At 42.6% G+C, this 16740-nt stretch overlaps 1 protein-coding gene and 1 long non-coding RNA gene across 3 annotated transcripts in view; both read right to left on the reverse strand.

The window, feature by feature from the left end:
- LOC110980035 (myc protein-like) lies at window positions 1–7231 on the reverse strand. Of its 2 annotated transcripts, none has more exons than XM_022236328.2 (3): window positions 7088–7231; window positions 5621–6350; window positions 1–2173 (listed from the first exon to the last, which is right to left on the reverse strand). In XM_022236328.2, the coding sequence occupies exons 2-3, from the start codon at window positions 6285–6287 to the stop codon at window positions 1530–1532; spliced, it is 1311 nt and encodes a 436-aa protein (XP_022092020.2). In that variant the 5' UTR covers window positions 6288–6350; window positions 7088–7231; the 3' UTR covers window positions 1–1529. The 2 variants fall into 2 exon arrangements, with proteins under 2 accessions (XP_022092020.2, XP_022092012.2); XM_022236320.2 differs by lacking the exon at window positions 7088–7231 and adding an exon at window positions 6573–6999.
- Window positions 7232–9648: 2417 nt separating this feature from the next.
- Window positions 9649–16740, reverse strand: part of LOC147796091 (uncharacterized) — a 42282-nt gene continuing 35190 nt past the window's right edge. The window contains exon 3 of the long non-coding RNA XR_015428343.1: window positions 9649–10882. This is a non-coding gene — a long non-coding RNA (uncharacterized LOC147796091). The remainder of the gene's footprint in view (window positions 10883–16740) is intronic.

Consider the following 16740-nt stretch of genomic DNA (forward strand, 5'->3'; position numbering starts at 1 on the left):
TTTAAAAGCCGTCACTTTGAAAGTGTATTTTCTGTTCTTTTGTCGCCAACACTTCCGACAATTTTCTTCCTTCAAAGTCTGTGTTACGTGTAAAAGACAACTTGGCAACAGTTTAGTGGCCGGTAGATATTAAGGAACTTGGAAAATGGCAGTGAAAAAATGAAAAACGACTTGGCAACTGCTCACATGCAACAAGGAATGATAAACTAATTTTTGATAATCGAAGAAAGTAATTCTTTCAAAATGCTCTTACAAAGAATCGCTCTATTCTCTGACAAGTATTTTAACATTCAGATGTGAAGCAGTTTATATAAACAGTTTAAATCTCAACCAGGGAAATATCAACTTGCTCATTTCTCCGAAAGATTTTTGGCTCTATTGGAGCAAGTTAACAGAATTACAGAGCTGTTGGATTTCGTAGTTCATCTATTCACTTACCAGAAAATCTTGTGAAGGTGAATCAGTAGCAGAGGAAAAACTTGGATCACTTGCCAAAAACTATTTAGTGAACTAGAAAGAATTTCTTTTTGAAACCAACCTGAAAATTATTCAAAGTATAAACTGCCATGTTTTCATACTTCCTACATTTTCTCACCACGATAAATTTAAATGCGCTGAGGGTTTCACCCGAAATCACAAAGTAAAATACGGAAATGTAAGCTCAAAAAATGTGCACATTGAAGTAATGTTTGAAAAAAAGGATAACCCCGAAATTTTGATGAAAATTTAGGACGAAAAGCAACAGAAAAAAACACCACAAAAAAAAACATGCACACACACAAGTCAGTTGGCAAGTGTGAAATGCTGGTGAAAAAACCCTGGCAAAAGAAAAACCTACAATTGAGCTTATCTCAATTTCAAAGTACAACATTTGAGTACTTTTCGTTTCAAAATCAAGCACAGCACTACCTTCGGTAGTCCAGATAAAATTTCAGGGCAGTAAAGTTTACTCACATTATCCAAACCTCAATCTGTGAACAATGGAAACGAAAAGAAAAGAAACACTTTCTTGGGCTTTCACGACAGCTTTCATTTTCTCACAAAGCTCTAACTTTTGTAAAATGTGCATGTTAAAAAATATATAAAAGAATTACAAAACATAATTAGATTTAATATGAGAAGAACTAAAATATCAAGACATACATCTGTATTTTTTCTTTGATACATTATGTACAAGGGCTGTAAATCATAACGACCGACCAATTCTTCCAATACAAACCAATCGCAAAACGTATTTACAAAAATAAACATTTTTATGAATCGCTGTTCTCAAACAGTTCAAAGTTCTTCCTTTCAATCAGCTGCTCAGTTACAACAAGGCAGTTCTCATCTTGTCATCAGTCTCCCCAACTCTACTTCTGTTTATCAGCGTGTCCTCAGTTTGTTCACATTCATTCCAAGGATGCCAACGGCCACGTCTTCACTTCAACAGCCCAAGAATAAGAAGCTCTGGAAACTTGATGCATTTGCCAGAAGCCCCTCAACTTGTCCTTGGTCCTAAGTTCAAGGAAGGGGAAAGGAGGGTTTGTCTACACGGGGTGGGGAGCCAACAAAGCTTCCAGTCGCTCCCTCAGGTCAAGATTCCTCCTAGTCTCTCTCTCAAGCTCCATCTTGAGACTCTCCTCTGTATCTTGAAGGCTGATAACATAGTCGGTTGCTTTCTTCAGAATGACGACTTTGGCTGCACGGTCTGACGAGTTCAGCTCGGGAACCTCGTCCCGCAGATGAAGGAAGCTCGTCCGCAGGTCTTCACGCCTCTTCCTCTCCAGTACATTGTGGCATGCCCTCTTCTCTGTGTCCTCCGAGTCTGAGGAAGGATGACTGCCAGGCTGGCTGGACGGCCGACTGCTTCCCCGACTGCTGCCGCGGCTGCTAACTCGGCTGTTCCCCGCCGAGGACGTGCGGACCAGGTTAGACTTCTGTAGCATCTGCTTGACCTCCTCCAGGTTGCCTTCCGTCTTGAGCTTCTTGATGGGGATGGACAGGATGGTGGCGTTGGATGGGCGCCCTCGCTTGCCCAGCAAGGTGATGTTGATCGACTGCTGCTGGGGTGGATGTGCTCGAGGCTTGGCCGTGTGGTGTCTGTGGTAGGGCCTCGTGGTGTGGGACTTGTGGTGGTGGTGACGGTGATTAGTGAGCTTCTTCTCAACTGTGACAACATCAATCTCTTCCTCTGTGGAAACAAAAGAAACAGTTCAATTTTAAGAAAGATGCCCTTCATCCTTCCCAAGATCTTGACAGGCCAGTTGACCCTGGCTACACAAGGAAACTCTCATTCAAAACAAATTATCCACAGTGAAATATGCCTTATCCAAGGTAAATGGCCCGACCTCTGAAGTTCCCATAAAACCATGAACTAAGAAATGAAACATCTATACGGGAAGAAATTTACAGGTGAAAATACTAAAACTGATGGTGATAGGCCTTATCTTCTGCCCTTTGGGTCAAATTAAGTAGACGCCAGGGCAAAAGCAAGTCTTTGACAATTTCATTTTAATTTGGTTGTTCTCAGTCACTGATCAGGGTTAATACGTGTCCAAAGTAATCACTGCAATTCAGGACCAGACTGTTTGATTCAATGCAGTTTTTTTTAACAGAAGGCTGCTTATTCCTGCCAGAACGTGTACACGGTTGACCTATGTACATGATCCTGTACACGCATCAGTTAACAAAAGATGCAGAGGGCTACCCTAACTGCATTAATTATATACATAAATACCAAGTATGACTTTTTCAAGCTCTCAACAAAAGCTACCGAGTTAATCTTTTTCCTAAAATTGAAAAAAAAAATGCAAAGCTTTAGTAAATTGATGTGCTGGGGAAAGACGGTCCATTCTCTTATCAGAAATTCAACTGGGTATCATTTTAAATTGTCTACGTAGTTTGAAATGCCACTTCTAGCGTTCACCAGTTTCGTTGGACAAAATTGATCCTTTGACATTTCTGGTAAGGACATGTACATGTACATTTTTAAAAACAAAGGCCCTGCTACCGTATATACAGGTATAACTCATTAATAACTCAGACATGTGGGTAGGATTGACCGAGTGCCGCTGACTGCTGCTGATAGATTGAACGCCCAGACTTGCAAACCAAACTGAATGCTCGTATTTCAATGCCCACACTCACTGAGTGGGAGGATGCTATATTGTGGGTGTTTTTTTTTTTACATGTACATAGTTAATGAACCATAGCCATAAATTTGAAATCTCTAAATAACGGCACAGCTGCTACAAAGGCAGGCATGAGAAAGCGCTTGAAAAGTATGATCATTTGAATGAAATTTATGCAAATTTATTTGGTCCTTCCTTTTCCACCTTAAAAACAGAACAATTCGTGCCTACCTACTCAAGAGTAGGTATTCTTAGGATTAGCAACAGATGTTGACTGAATGATAGAACAGGTGTATACAGATGGCTGTAGCAAGACACCAAAATTGCCCAATATTTACTTTTCTGATCTAGCCAAGGAACTATCTTATGATTCTAGTACTGCATACTTCTTGTCATGCAACTCGGAACAATTAGAGCGTTCTTTCCAGAAGCAATAAATAAACTATCTGCGCAACAGTTTGACAAAATCCATTTGACCAATTTAAAGACACGGGAAGAACCAAGGCTAGCATTCAGAATGAATGAAACACTGTGAGCCCCACACAAAACAAAAAAATTAATAAAACAAATAACCATGTCCACCAAAAAACTCAAAACTGATTTTTTTTTGGCTTTATAACAATGGCTCAACATTTGAAATTTGCAAACTAACAAGTGTCTGAGTTTTTATCCCCATATTTAGCACTAGCAGACAATATTCCCCGGGTAGGAGGAGCAATATTCCCCGGGTAGGAGGAGCAATATTCCCCGGGTAGGAGGAGCGAGATTGGGGGAAAAATGAAAAATATCCTCGAAATAATCACTACAGGGTTTGAGGGCCACGCGTCAGCATAGGGTATATGGTTTACATATAGTGTTTGCCTAAAAACACCCTCTAAAATACCCATTTCTTGTATTTCACATCAACTTTTATAAACGATTCAGAATATTCCACGATTTAAAAAACAGATTGTTTGAAAAACCCCCAAATCGGGAAAAATCCTTAAAAACGTTACCCCCACGGAAGACAGCGACCTGCATTTATGAAGTATTGCGCAATATTAAGCAATCTCCAGCACACCGAATACTATCAAGATCGTATTACCACTCACAGTGTCACTAGTATTGTATGCCCATATAACCCATCAGACCATGTGTGTCCATATGGCCAAACCAGGATGACTATTGCGCAATCACAACAAACTCTGAAGCAATAACACAAAATACACTATTCCAAACCAGTGTGGGCCCAAATATTTCATGCAGCTCAAAATGTGCAAGCTGTTCAGAGATATTTTCATCTGTTTAATATATAATGTAACATTAACTTGAATCTTTTTGTTATTTTTGAAAATGATAAAAATAGCACAACTGTCCTTAGACTTTGCTCAATTTTTCAAGTTATGATATTGATAGTGTTCACTTGGTGCAATGTCAAATCGGTTGTGTTTCAAATCCAAGCCCTGTTGTCCTGGGTCAATGAATGCTGTGAAGCACAGTTTACAGCAAGAATTCCTTTCACTAGAGAAGTGACAACATAAATGGACAATTGCAAACACACTCCCCAAAGCACCCTTGATTATCATTCTATTGTTGAGACCTGCAAACATGTGTTCAGTTCCCCATGTCCGGCCAACAGAGTGGAAAAACCACACACCACAAAGGCTTCATTGACTGTGGAGGCTGGTAATCGCAAGTTCAGAGGATTTCTGAGGCGGCTCTTTGTTGCCAAGGTTGAAAGAGGGAACAGCTGAAGTGGGTGTTAAAAGCCACCTAGAATGAGCACATGCACAAATCCCTTAGGTTTGTCATAACACCTCTAATTGAAGATAGAGCTAAGACCACATCGATAATAAGCCATGGCTTGAAGAGTTTTAAACCTTTGGTCATGAAGTCTCCCAACACTCCCAGTCAACGCAGCACTTCATGTTTACATCATCATGATGTACAGGCTTCTTAATCTGGGGTTATCTGTGATGCAACATTCTTGTGTCATTCATGACCCGGGACCATTTTCTACAGGTGTTACACAGTGTATTCACGGGTATCAAACCTTCGTAATTACTATGGCCACATCACATCTCACTGGGCCCCTTGGTCTCACAACAGCTAAGCAGGCATCGGGCAAACACTGATAAAACCACATACACGTACTGTTCTTTCCTCAATGCTTTATCCCAACTAAAAACGCGAGTAACAGAAAATCCCACCAAGACCTTACTCCAGTCTCACATGAGCACAAGTGAATGGACAACAAACTTGAATGATTGGATTTGTGGTTAATTGCGTTCCAAAACCCAAAGAACGCCACTCTTCAAGCCCAAGTTCCCTGGAAAGGATGATTCAATCAACCACAGTTCTGTGGCAGTATGATTCAACCAATCTGCCAGTAAAATGAACAGGCAATCACAAAACCAAATGCAAGCTTACAGACTTCCACACCATGTCAAGCGGAACCTGGGAAAAAGTAGGGGGGGGGAGGAACGGTGTTGACTTTTAATGCCATCAGTCTCGGAGCCAATACTTACCAGAATCTGATGGTGTGTTTGTTCCTGTGCTGAATAAATCCAATCTCGTCTCACTGAGTGGGTAGGGGAAGACGGCGGAGGGGTCGACACAGTCTGAGGACCCGTACTCTGAAGCAGGCACCAGAGGCGGCAGCATCAGGCCAGAGTTTGAGGACGGTGCCGCCTTCTTAGCTTTCTCCTCGCTTTTCTTCTCTGTCTTCAAGAAGAATTTGCGCCTCTCCTCGGCGATGATGCTGCTCCACATGCAATCCTGAATCAGCGGAGGGGTGACTGGGGAAGGGGCACGGAAGACAGGATCGGAGAAGTGACAGGTACGGGTCATCCAGGGAAGGTCATCGTCATCCATCAGGATGTTGGTGACCTCCTGGAGGAGGTCAGCTTCACCCTCCTGAGATCTGGTGGGAGCCGGGGCCTCTTTGGCCCCATCAGGGTGGCTAGGGCTGAGCGGTGGGGTTGGATACAGCTCAAACTTCTTCCAGATATCCTCACTGGGGGTGGGCGGGGTCAGGCTGGAGGCGTAGAACTCCTCCTCCTGGTCTGGGCCCACAAGGCAGGAATCCACCGAGTCGCTGTCGTCCAAGGAATTGACTTCCGAAGTCTCGGACGAGCAACGGTGGTAATTGTGATCGCGATGGTCACAAAATCGAAATGCTGCAATAGTTGCCATTGCCGAAATCAGCTGATGTATAAATCCAGTACAGTGGTCGACTGGAAAAACACTCGTCAGTTCCTGAAAATTAAACGGAAATCATGGTTACTAACGCAATGTGCCATGTGCCATTTCGATCGCATCAAAAGTATCACAATTGTTACAAAATCGAATGGCGCGCTCAACGAACGCGGAAGTGCAACTACCCTACACAAGGTCACACATGCACATGTACATATTTACGGGACAGTTCTAGCGATAAAAACTCAACAGTGACGACAAAACCACACACAGCTCACATACTCGTAGACTACTCCAACCCTGCATAGCTAGAAAATGTCAGGAATTTATGTCCATAGTTAGCAGATCCATCGTTCTCTTTTAGAAGTTAAGTAAGCTGTGACTATGCCGTGCCGGTGACTCAATGGTTCAAGTTAATCACAAGTCGTTTCGCTGAACCCTTCCTCCATTGTCGAATACGACAAAACGGAACAAATGCTTGCTGCGATCTGGGACAAGACTTTAAATTCCCTACATAAGGAAATATCTGCAGCATTGCTAAAAAAGATAAGTGTGAGTAAACTCTAATATAACGAAGCAGCCGATTTCAATTACTACGACCGTCACCCGGTGGCCCACGGGGTTTTAAATGGGGCGTTCCTTTGCAAGCTCATGAATGAAACACACGGGTATTTAAATCTATCATTCCACACATGCCATCCAAAATACAACAGTTCACACGAAAAATGTAGGATTTATTCTCATTGAAACAAGCGAATAACGAACGCCATCAACCAAATCTTATTACATGAACGTACCTTGATGACGGAAACGGTCCAAAGCTGTTACAGGAAATGGATTTCCACTGTAAAGAATTGGTGTGTGACAGCGACTCGGTACTAGCGCTGAACTCGATGAACCCGGTTTTACTACGAGCGTAAGGAAATCCCGCTAATAAATGGCACCTGCAAAACACCGGCCAATATCAGTCCGCGTTGCCGGTGACCATACGGGGGTGCCACTCCATTGAAGTTAGGCAACTGGGTGGCATTGTGAGGCCACGAGCATTACTCGTCGTAAATACACGATCATTCAACAAGATTGTTTCTTATTTTGAAAGAAATATTTTGCTGCAGAAAAAATTACATGACTGGTGTCGAGCAATCAAGGAAGAATGTGCACGAAAAAATACTGACAAAGCTCGTGGTTTGTGGTTGCAATTACGATAGTGTGTACCCCGGCATGTCATGATCTACTTTGTCCGAAATGTGTAACTAAAAGTTTAATAAAAACAGAAACAACGCAAAAGTTGGTGGATAAAACGATCAAGAGTATTGGTTTTAACATAACGAAAATAAACTTTCCCAATATAGTCTTCTTCTATGTTATTTCACAAATGTTGCGCAATATTATTTTCTGGGCGCGTAGGACTTTAAGGTGGACACATCACGTCCTGTGGGCGGGCTGAAAAAAGCCCGCGCCACAACCAAAAGCCAATCACAAGAATAAGTCATGAGAGAGTCTAGTTCATTTTACCAAAGGGGTGTTTCTATCATGGAATGTCTGCTTTCTATCGGTTTTGTTTAAAAAAGAAAAGAGAGGGGCAGTTACAACACAAAGGAATCTTTGCTTTGCCGCATTATCAGTGGTCTTTAAATACATCCCTGGTACGTGCGTGTAACAGAAAACCCGTGAACCTAACATGTGGAAGGGGGAGCCAAAATTCCGAAACACGTTGGGGAATATTAAATGAAAATTTGTCTTATGTGGTAAAATAAAACAGAACGTTTTTATATATTTCATCATAATGTTAGGCCGTGTGAGGCATAGAAAGTAGGTTTTTCTTCTCTAATGTCAGTTGGATGAAAACGAAAGAAATTTAATCAAATCCTCTTAGAAACGGTTAAAACTAGAATACCCTAAGGTAATTGTTTCTTGTAAAATTCATTGAGAAGGAGCAACTAGAAGATACTCTGGCATCAAAGAGAACCAAGGGAGGCCCCCCCCCCGATAATTCCGTTGTAACGCACCGATTTACGGGTGCCGAACTGCTGTACAATAAATTTCGCGCGCCTGGCTGGTCCGGGCACATTGCCAAAACAATTGTGATACACAAAAGTTTAACTTCTCAAAGAAAGTATTAATATGGTTTCCGCCACACTGTTTTACAAGGCCACTTACGTACGCGTTCACGTACACGTAGGATCCTGCTCAATGTGCAAGGGAGAGTTAACGAGGATAGCAATTTGTAGGCTTCACAGCAAAGTGCGCTCCGTGGTTATAAAACTCTAACTTGATTAAGAATAAACACTGCAGTTTCCGCTGCAGTTTTGCAAGGTCAAAGACTTCAATTGCACCAGTCTGGGCCATATTCGGGACTGAACCATACCTGTTATGCTCATTACTTTACTCTGAAACTAGAAACAGAAGGGATCCGATACTGTCATGGTCATTACAGATTATTTATTGTCAAGATGTGATCTCGCTCTCTGAAAGTGAAAAATGAAAGGGGTGGAGGAAGAGTTGCCCCCTCCCCTCCTCTCCCCCAGCCCCGCCCATATCCACTTTGCGTCAGCATTTCCCTGCGGAGACCCCTCACACTCACTTTGAATTTGGACGCAGACATAAATAAAAAGCAAAGTTTGCCATGGGGTCTCCCTACCGTAAGAAATTTGGCCCCGGGGGTCCGCATGGTTCGATGGGCGCTTGTATCCGTGACAAGTACATGTACAGCGCCGCGTCGGAAACGATTTGGATTTCACTATATCAGGCAGATATTCAGGAGGTAGAGGGAGTGGCGGTCAACCCCCCCCCGCCTAAAAAAATGGGAAAATAATTTTTAAAAAACTAAAGTAAGTGCAACATTATCATTGTAAATAATGTATGTCATGTAATATTATTGTCTCTGCTTGTCCGCAAAAAAATGAGACATAAAAAAATCTCTAGATTGCCCCCCCCGCCAAAAATTGTGGATACGGCCTTTATGCATGACGTGGGGTGGTTAGGTTTCTCAAAAATCTAAAGGATAATAATAATAGTAAAACCAAAATAAAATAGATGGATCTTGAAAACTTTCAGTTTGAATTGTTCCTAATCCCATTGGGGTGCTAATAGAAATTCAATAAGACCCCATGGCTGTTCTTGTGTCGCATAATAACATTTTAGCACCTACGCTTATGACATAACGCGTGTGCAGCAACTGGTGTTATCATGATTAAATGAGTCCATGGAGGAAGTCTTGCGGGCATTGGACTAACGTTTTAGAGCGTATAGGCCTAAAGACAAACTACACTGGACAGCAAAAGAAACTTGCCACTTCTGTCAAAGGCCACACATAGTGAGTGAATTTTTATGTGTGGCCTTTGACAGAAGTGGCGAGTTTCTTTTGCTGTCCAGTGTACTTAGGGATAGAAATGCGGCTTGACATGATACAGGGATACGGTTGCGGGGGCCGAACTGGTTTTTGTACCTACTGGATAGTATCGGTCACTAAAAAGTCAACACTGGCCGGTATGCAGGTATAGCAAAATCCTTTCCACAAACAAGACCTGTTAGTGTTATCGGGAAAATCATTGTCTCGCCCGGCATTCACACATTGTCCCGAAGAGCAAACGTTCCACCAGGTCCGGAATTCCTTGACCGTGGGGAGTGAGGGGAGGGGGTGGCCGACTTATAGCAAACAAGGTACCTGGGGGGGAGGTAATAGTTTAAACTGTTTGTCGTTACGTGCTCTTTTATCTTCGCAACAATCGATCACAGATCTGGAAGAAGAAACGCCACAAATATGAAGGAATGCACCCACCTCGAAGAAAAAAGTAATCCTTCCACTGCAGTTGATTCTATTTATTTATTTCTTTTACAATTATAAACACTAAAGGCGAATCAAGAACCAAATTATTTTCGAGGACTAAACATGTTGGGGGCCAAAAACTTTGAAATTTTTGCCACAGAGACCGAGTTACAGTGAACCACTCTCCCTGGTTAAAAAAAGAATCTCAGTAAACTTTAAACAGAAGGGGGTACAGACAATACCAGAAGTGGCGAAGGCCCGCCATAACTACGGTTGGCATGCACTGCACTCACACGCGCTGCGTCGGCTTGACGCGTGCGAGCATTTGCCAAATCACGACATGCATGTAACGCGAGCGTATCACCTGTCCACAACTTCTCATTCTGGTAGTGAAATTACAATGTACAGGTATCCCGTGCAGTGAATTCGGGGTCTTCGAGTTTGATAGAAACTTCATTACCCTGTCGTGCGCAATAACGATTGCCATCGTGCCAGGTCAAGAGCTTGTATCCGGTATAAGTCTAAAGTTCAAAACCTGTGTGAACAGCATGATCCTGCAAAATGTTATGGGGATATGTGTTAGTTGATATGACCCATCTCCGCCCCACTAGCTCAACTCGAATTTCGAAACATGCTAGTTACAGTTTCAGGCCGTCAAGGCGTCATTCGTAAGTTGGAGCACGTTTTCCTTCCTACATGGTTGGAGGAAAGCACAACATTGAAACGTACCTACCCGCTGTATAATGCTCCACAGCTGGGGTATCGTGTTCACGGGGCGTTCCTTAGCTGAATCTTGACATAGCAGAGCGTTTCTCTAAAAGAGCTGCAAACAAATTGAAATAAGGAAAAGTCAGTCTCTCCATACTTTTAAGAACATATTTCCACAGTGGCTGTTCCGCTAACATCGCTGCCGACTCTCCCCCTCTGCATTACACACAAGAGACAAGCGAAATTTGCGAGACAAGTTCACGTGTAAAGTCGGCTCATGGATGTTGCTCTTTTGGTAACACAAATATAGCCGTTGTTGCTCGAGATTAGCCCATACACTTGACCTGGGGAAGTCGGGACCACCAGAGAAAATATCTCAGCGATGAATCAAACCCAGTATACCATCCCATGGGAGTTGTCACTTCCCCCCAATGGCCTACTCTCCCACCCCCGTCCAATACACTTTTACGATAGGCTTTTAGGGAGCGGCTCCTAACCAGTGGCGTATGCAGTGGAGGGGGAACCCTGCCTCTCCCCCCGACAGATTTTTTTTTATCAAAGAATATAGGTAAGAAAGTAATCGATATATTTATTTATCACATATTGGCATCAGAACCTAAGGGAAACATCACCATGAAATAAAAGCAAAGATGTCGGGACGGCGAGTGAGGCTTTTGATATTTTGTCTCCCCCAACATCATGTCGAATGAGCCGAAGCCACTTTTGACTTGCCCCCTTGACTCCAAAAGCTCGATACGCCGCTGATCCTTTCACCCATAGAAGCATTCTATGTTCTAGTCACACCGCGAAAGTGTTTTAGCGGCACACGTTCATGAATGAACAGGCGATTTCACCTACTATCTCGTCGCACATTTTGGAATATTACTTTAAAATGACCGGTAAAAAACAAACCAAGCAAAAATAATTTGACGATATATAGCTCTTGAGGTGAAAAGACAGGGCTGCATTATAGGAAGACATCAATAGCATATTCGAATAAAAACTCAAAATAAAAATTCTTGGTTTAAAAACTTGTTGAAATTTTTCCAGATAAGGTGCTTATCATATTTTCACCGACCGTCTTCGAACCCTGTTTTTGTTAATCTTATCCACTTTTAAATATTCCACGTGTCAAAAAGGGGGGGGGGGTGTTCTGGCGTTAGTCAATTGGACTTCATTACGCCGACGTGGACCTACCGCTTTTGGGGATTCATTCGTCGTGGGTTCGCAGTCATTGACCAAAGTACAACAGCTGTGAATATCATTCATAAATAGGTCAAATTTCCGGATATTTCTCCACGAGTGGACACCAAAAAACTCCGTCAAATGAGGCAGAAAAAGAGCCGGGAGGCTTGTTGATTCTGTTCACTTGAAGGACTCACGCCGTGTTTTTCCCCATTCAAGAACCAATTGATGATGTCACCACAATTTAACACTTCTGTGGAATAACTGTACTTAATTGTAAAGTGACTTGGCGGAGACTGTTAGAGACTGTTCAGAATCATGAGGAGTTTCTTCTGGTATTGTAACTTTCATAAATCGATTAGAATTTTGGAATATTGTTTCAACAGATTCAGATTACCCATAATGGTGGATTTCCTTGGAAGCAGGGACACTGAAGAAAAGTAAAACAAAGGGGCGCAAAGAAAGTAGTATAAAGATGCGAGTTTTCCTTAATTCAGGGGCTGAGAGTGACAGTTCAAAGTAGATACAGCTTTATTTTTCCCGTAATAAAACTGCTTTTGCATATAAGGCAAGATACTGATGTTTTGAGCAAAGCTTGATTGAAGTCTTGGTCCAATCAACCTATAATTATTAAGCATTTTTAATTATTGACTTCATGTATAACCATAGATCAAAGAAGCCTCTGCTATAACTGAAATAGGGGGATGCAATCCCTCCAATCGATTAGAACCGATATACAGACACCAATCTCACACGCCAAACAAGTGTAGGCCTTGACACAGACTGCCTTGTTCACTTGCAAAGTTTCTCTGCCAGACGGTGAAACTCGAGAACAAGTTTCAAGAATCCACCGTAATTGTGCATATTTATGTGCCGTATTACATACAGCACAGGGTTGACTTCCTAACTCCAAACTTGCTCTGTGCAGGCCTCGGACCCACCTGCCGAGGACTATAGGAACGCAGAAGGTCACCAGATTAAGTGGGTTTGTTAACTTAATCCCCTACTCCAGTAATGGCATGTAATGGGTCGACGCGTCGATACGCCAGGACCACCCGGAGGGTTGTGTAAGGGCTCAACTTCAAGCCACTCTCCTTGCTCAAAATAATGCACCTCGTTGATACACCACACCATGTGCATGGACTTGCAAGCTATAGAGTACTAACAGTGGCGAGGCTCGGATTTTACTAGTGGAGGGGCACAAAGGGGCCACCGGCATTCCGTGGCAAGTTTTTATTAGCCTTGTTAAGTATCTATTCATCCATTGGGGGGGGGTCTGGGGGTACCGGGAATGAGGGGGGGGGGCACGGGCACGTGCTCTCCAGGCCCCACCGTGGCTACGCCACTGTCGGGTATTCGCCGGCCTGAATTTGCGTCTACGTCGCTTCTCAAGTCGTATCGACGAAAGAAGTGAAAATGATTAATACATACATGTCGCGGTAGATGAACTTCTCCCGTATCCCATCGCGAAACTCAAACCCATCTCGGGAAATCAAACACGTCCCATTTGATCTGTTCATTTTGTTCATTATTATTTTGTGTTGGGGCACACCTAGCCTTGGTCAAGGCGTTCGTTATCAGCCGACCGTACTGAAGCTGTGGTAAATCAACGGTGCGGCTCATGATGAACGCCTTGACTTGACCAAGGATGTAGGGCATATGACTTAAAGTTAAACCAAATGAGACAGGAAGAAACTGTAGGTAAGTCACCTCCAAATATCAAAGGCAAATCTCTTAAACCGAACAGAAACAGATCAGCGGCGATGTTTATTTAATTAATGTGCTCCCTCTGTCAGCCAGGGGGGAGGAGAGGAATGATTTCTATTTCTCGTTTCAAATTTGTGCCAATGCATGGCGTGATGGCAGGGGCGATGGTTCTCATTCTTCCCAACCTGATTATTCCAGATTATAACCAACAGCTCCATGATGCAACAATCTTTACAGTCGTTGCGTAAATTAATCAGTTCCTGAATTCTCGATTGGCTAGTCTCACCATGCACCATGCTTTTTGACTTAGAAATCAACCGAAGATTCTGTACGCTGTTCACCAGGAAACCATCCAAGGACAAATAACTGAAATACCACAGCGCTCCTCGGAAATATCAGCTCTTTATTAGTTTTACCGATGGTGTTAATTACTGATCTGTCAACGAGTTGTCTGGTCTGCCTGAGAGTGCCGGATCAAGAGGAGTAGAGTGGCTATCTACCCCCAAAAACACGGTACTGGCTTTATCACAACATCTCCTTTAGGAGATAAACACCGGGTGCCGACAAGTGCCTGCGTGAGAACACCATTCACACCATTCGGTGACGGTTTAAGACTTAATTGTTGAGGGTTTTAATTGTTTGCCGTTTCTGACGGCGCGGCATTGACCCCAGGACCAAATCCAACCGCAAATGATAAGGAAGCTTGCAGAGTAACATTAGGCATTTTATTGGTTATCGCGGCTTGTTAAAACCTCCCTCTACTGTTTACAATTATAGTCTGGTCTGAATTTGTGGAGTATAAAAAGATAAACTTTCGGTACAACTTTGCATTAACTCCTTCTAATGAAGGAATCACAGCTTCCAAGGTGATGTTAGTTTTTTGATATCCTCACTCCAGAGTCAATTGATCGACAGCTTAGAAAGATTTTCCATAAACATTGTCTTCTAAAAGCGATACCATAATTCAAATTACATGTACATGCAAACTTGTGTCCGTGCGCGGTTCTTTAAACCACACGAGGGCGGCTTTAGCGGAAAGGGCGGATTCAGAACCAAAGTTTCGAGGGGAACCGTGGAGGGGGGGGGGCATAGAATTGGATTTTTCAAAAAATCTAACCTTAATGGCCTTTATGTGGGGCGAGGCTACATTTTGGGGCTTTTCACACGGTTTTGAAGGAAGAGAAATAAAACAGACGACGGATTCGCATTTCCATCTTTATTTATTAAAAAAGTGTCTCTTTTAGTTTTACTCCTTTACTTTTTTTCGGGGGTGGTGGTGGCCCCTTTTTCCCACCCGGATCTGCCCTTATAATTATGTGTGGGGATGTTATGGAAGTAAGACAGAGAAAGCATGGGAACGGTAGCACATGGGATTGGAATTTTCGGATCCGTTGCATAACTTCTACATTCTTAGCCTCTCAAGTTATAATCACATTATCAAGGCCTGCTCGTGTCCGCGTTCCCATGTGACAAAAAATGGCTCTAGATCAGCCCACCAAAAAACACTGTAGAAAACGTAAGTTTCGAAAATATACAGAAAACAGGTGTCTTTAGTGAACAAAAAAGCTTCTGTTTGAGCCATCACATAACACGTGATGGCACGTAACCTGCGGAAAAAGTGCAGAGCGGCAAGCTTCGTGCGTCACAGAGGGCTCAGATCGCAGTTTATGAATCAAATGACTTGAATGGAGTCGTTTACCACTCGTCAAGGTAGGACAGTTTTCCCCAACCATGACCGTCATATTACGACTCAAAGGAAGTTAGTTCCCTCAAAAGTAGATCGAAAAAAGCTACTTCAAAATCACAGGTATTGAAGGTGTTGGCTCTTCGGGAGAAAAGGGAAAAGTTTGTTTCATTGGACGCTAAATTCCAATACAATAAATCAGCTTGCTAGGAAGGCAAAATCGCGCCAGCGTAACTATGACACATAAATCATTAAATGGAAATTGAAGAGAAACAAAGTAGTGATTCCCTCACGTTTGAATGTCTCGTATAGATGATTAGCATGGTAGCCAATTTGCAAGGCAATTCTTTTGTTCACCAGCGAAACCTCCTTTGTGCATACACTGCGGAACCAAAGCACTGGCAAGCAAGATGGCATATGCACGCCCTCTAGGCTCCAGTCGACACGAATTTCGCGCAATGTGATGGCCAGGCCATGCCTTTAAATGTCAGCAGTAGAAACGATCTGAGCCATGCCAATTCAGATTTTTTTCCCGATACGTGTCAAAACAGGCGATAGCGGACATTACTTGTACATTTGTGTCCATGCTTACTATCAGGCGATATTTAATTTCCAACATACGAATGTAAACAATGATATTTCCAGCTATCGTGTCATCTTGTTTTGAAGTCAATCGATCGCAATATGAATAACTTTGTTTTTGAAATCACCCCAAAAAGCCCCCCCCCCCAAAAAAAGAGCGAGTTCATATCTGTTACAAATAAAAGGTGCTGGTTGTAAATGCTCCCACACGTGTATACCTCCCTGACGTCATCATTGTCGTCACCATTGATGTCATCTACGCCGTCGCGCGCCAACTTGTTGACATAGATTATGATGGTATACTAGTACGGCCTAATCGAAAATAAGCGATATCACACAGGTTATTTTTAGTTTTAGTACATTTACGCTCTCACTTCTAAAGATAGAAACATACACAGATCCACACTAGCGTTTCATTATCTTTTGGGACGTCAGCTGCTCTATCCCCGAGACTTTTTCATCTTTTTATCATCTAATGATGAAATTGAAAATGCATGTACATATTAATGGCAACAGATTTCATCTGTTACATGACGTTGACAGTAAAGCACTTAGAAAACATCCTTGGCAAATATACCACAAATTGCGGTGCTCGGCTGTAATAAATATGAATGGAAATTTGACAAATTTGGCAAATTTTTATGTACATTTATTTAGATATGTAACGTCAAATTTTTACGCGCGTTTATGATGTGTATTTCCAGTATACCTTCACTAACGCAACGGTATGATATAAAACATATAAGCATATATTTACAAACGCCGACATTTGCAACCCGTTCGCTATATTCTCCACCAGTAATTTATTATTAACC

The sequence above is a fragment of the Acanthaster planci genome, linkage group LG18 (genome assembly GCF_054643075.1).
Source record: "Acanthaster planci isolate LZ-2023a linkage group LG18, COTS_SCS, whole genome shotgun sequence".
NCBI lineage: Eukaryota > Metazoa > Echinodermata > Asteroidea > Valvatida > Acanthasteridae > Acanthaster > Acanthaster planci.

What these genes read in the sequence shown, in the direction of transcription:
- LOC110980035 (XM_022236320.2), bottom strand. Translation starts at nt 6,596, where the DNA reads ATGCAGGGTTGGAGTAGTCTACGA. An exon ending in AGGGTTGGAGTAGTCTACGA is followed by an intron (nt 6,351 to 6,572) that starts GTATGTGAGCTG and finishes TTTAATTTTCAG; the next exon opens with GAACTGACGAGTGTTTTTCC. An exon ending in AAACACACCATCAGATTCTG is followed by an intron (nt 2,174 to 5,620) that starts GTAAGTATTGGC and finishes TTGTTTCCACAG; the next exon opens with AGGAAGAGATTGATGTTGTC.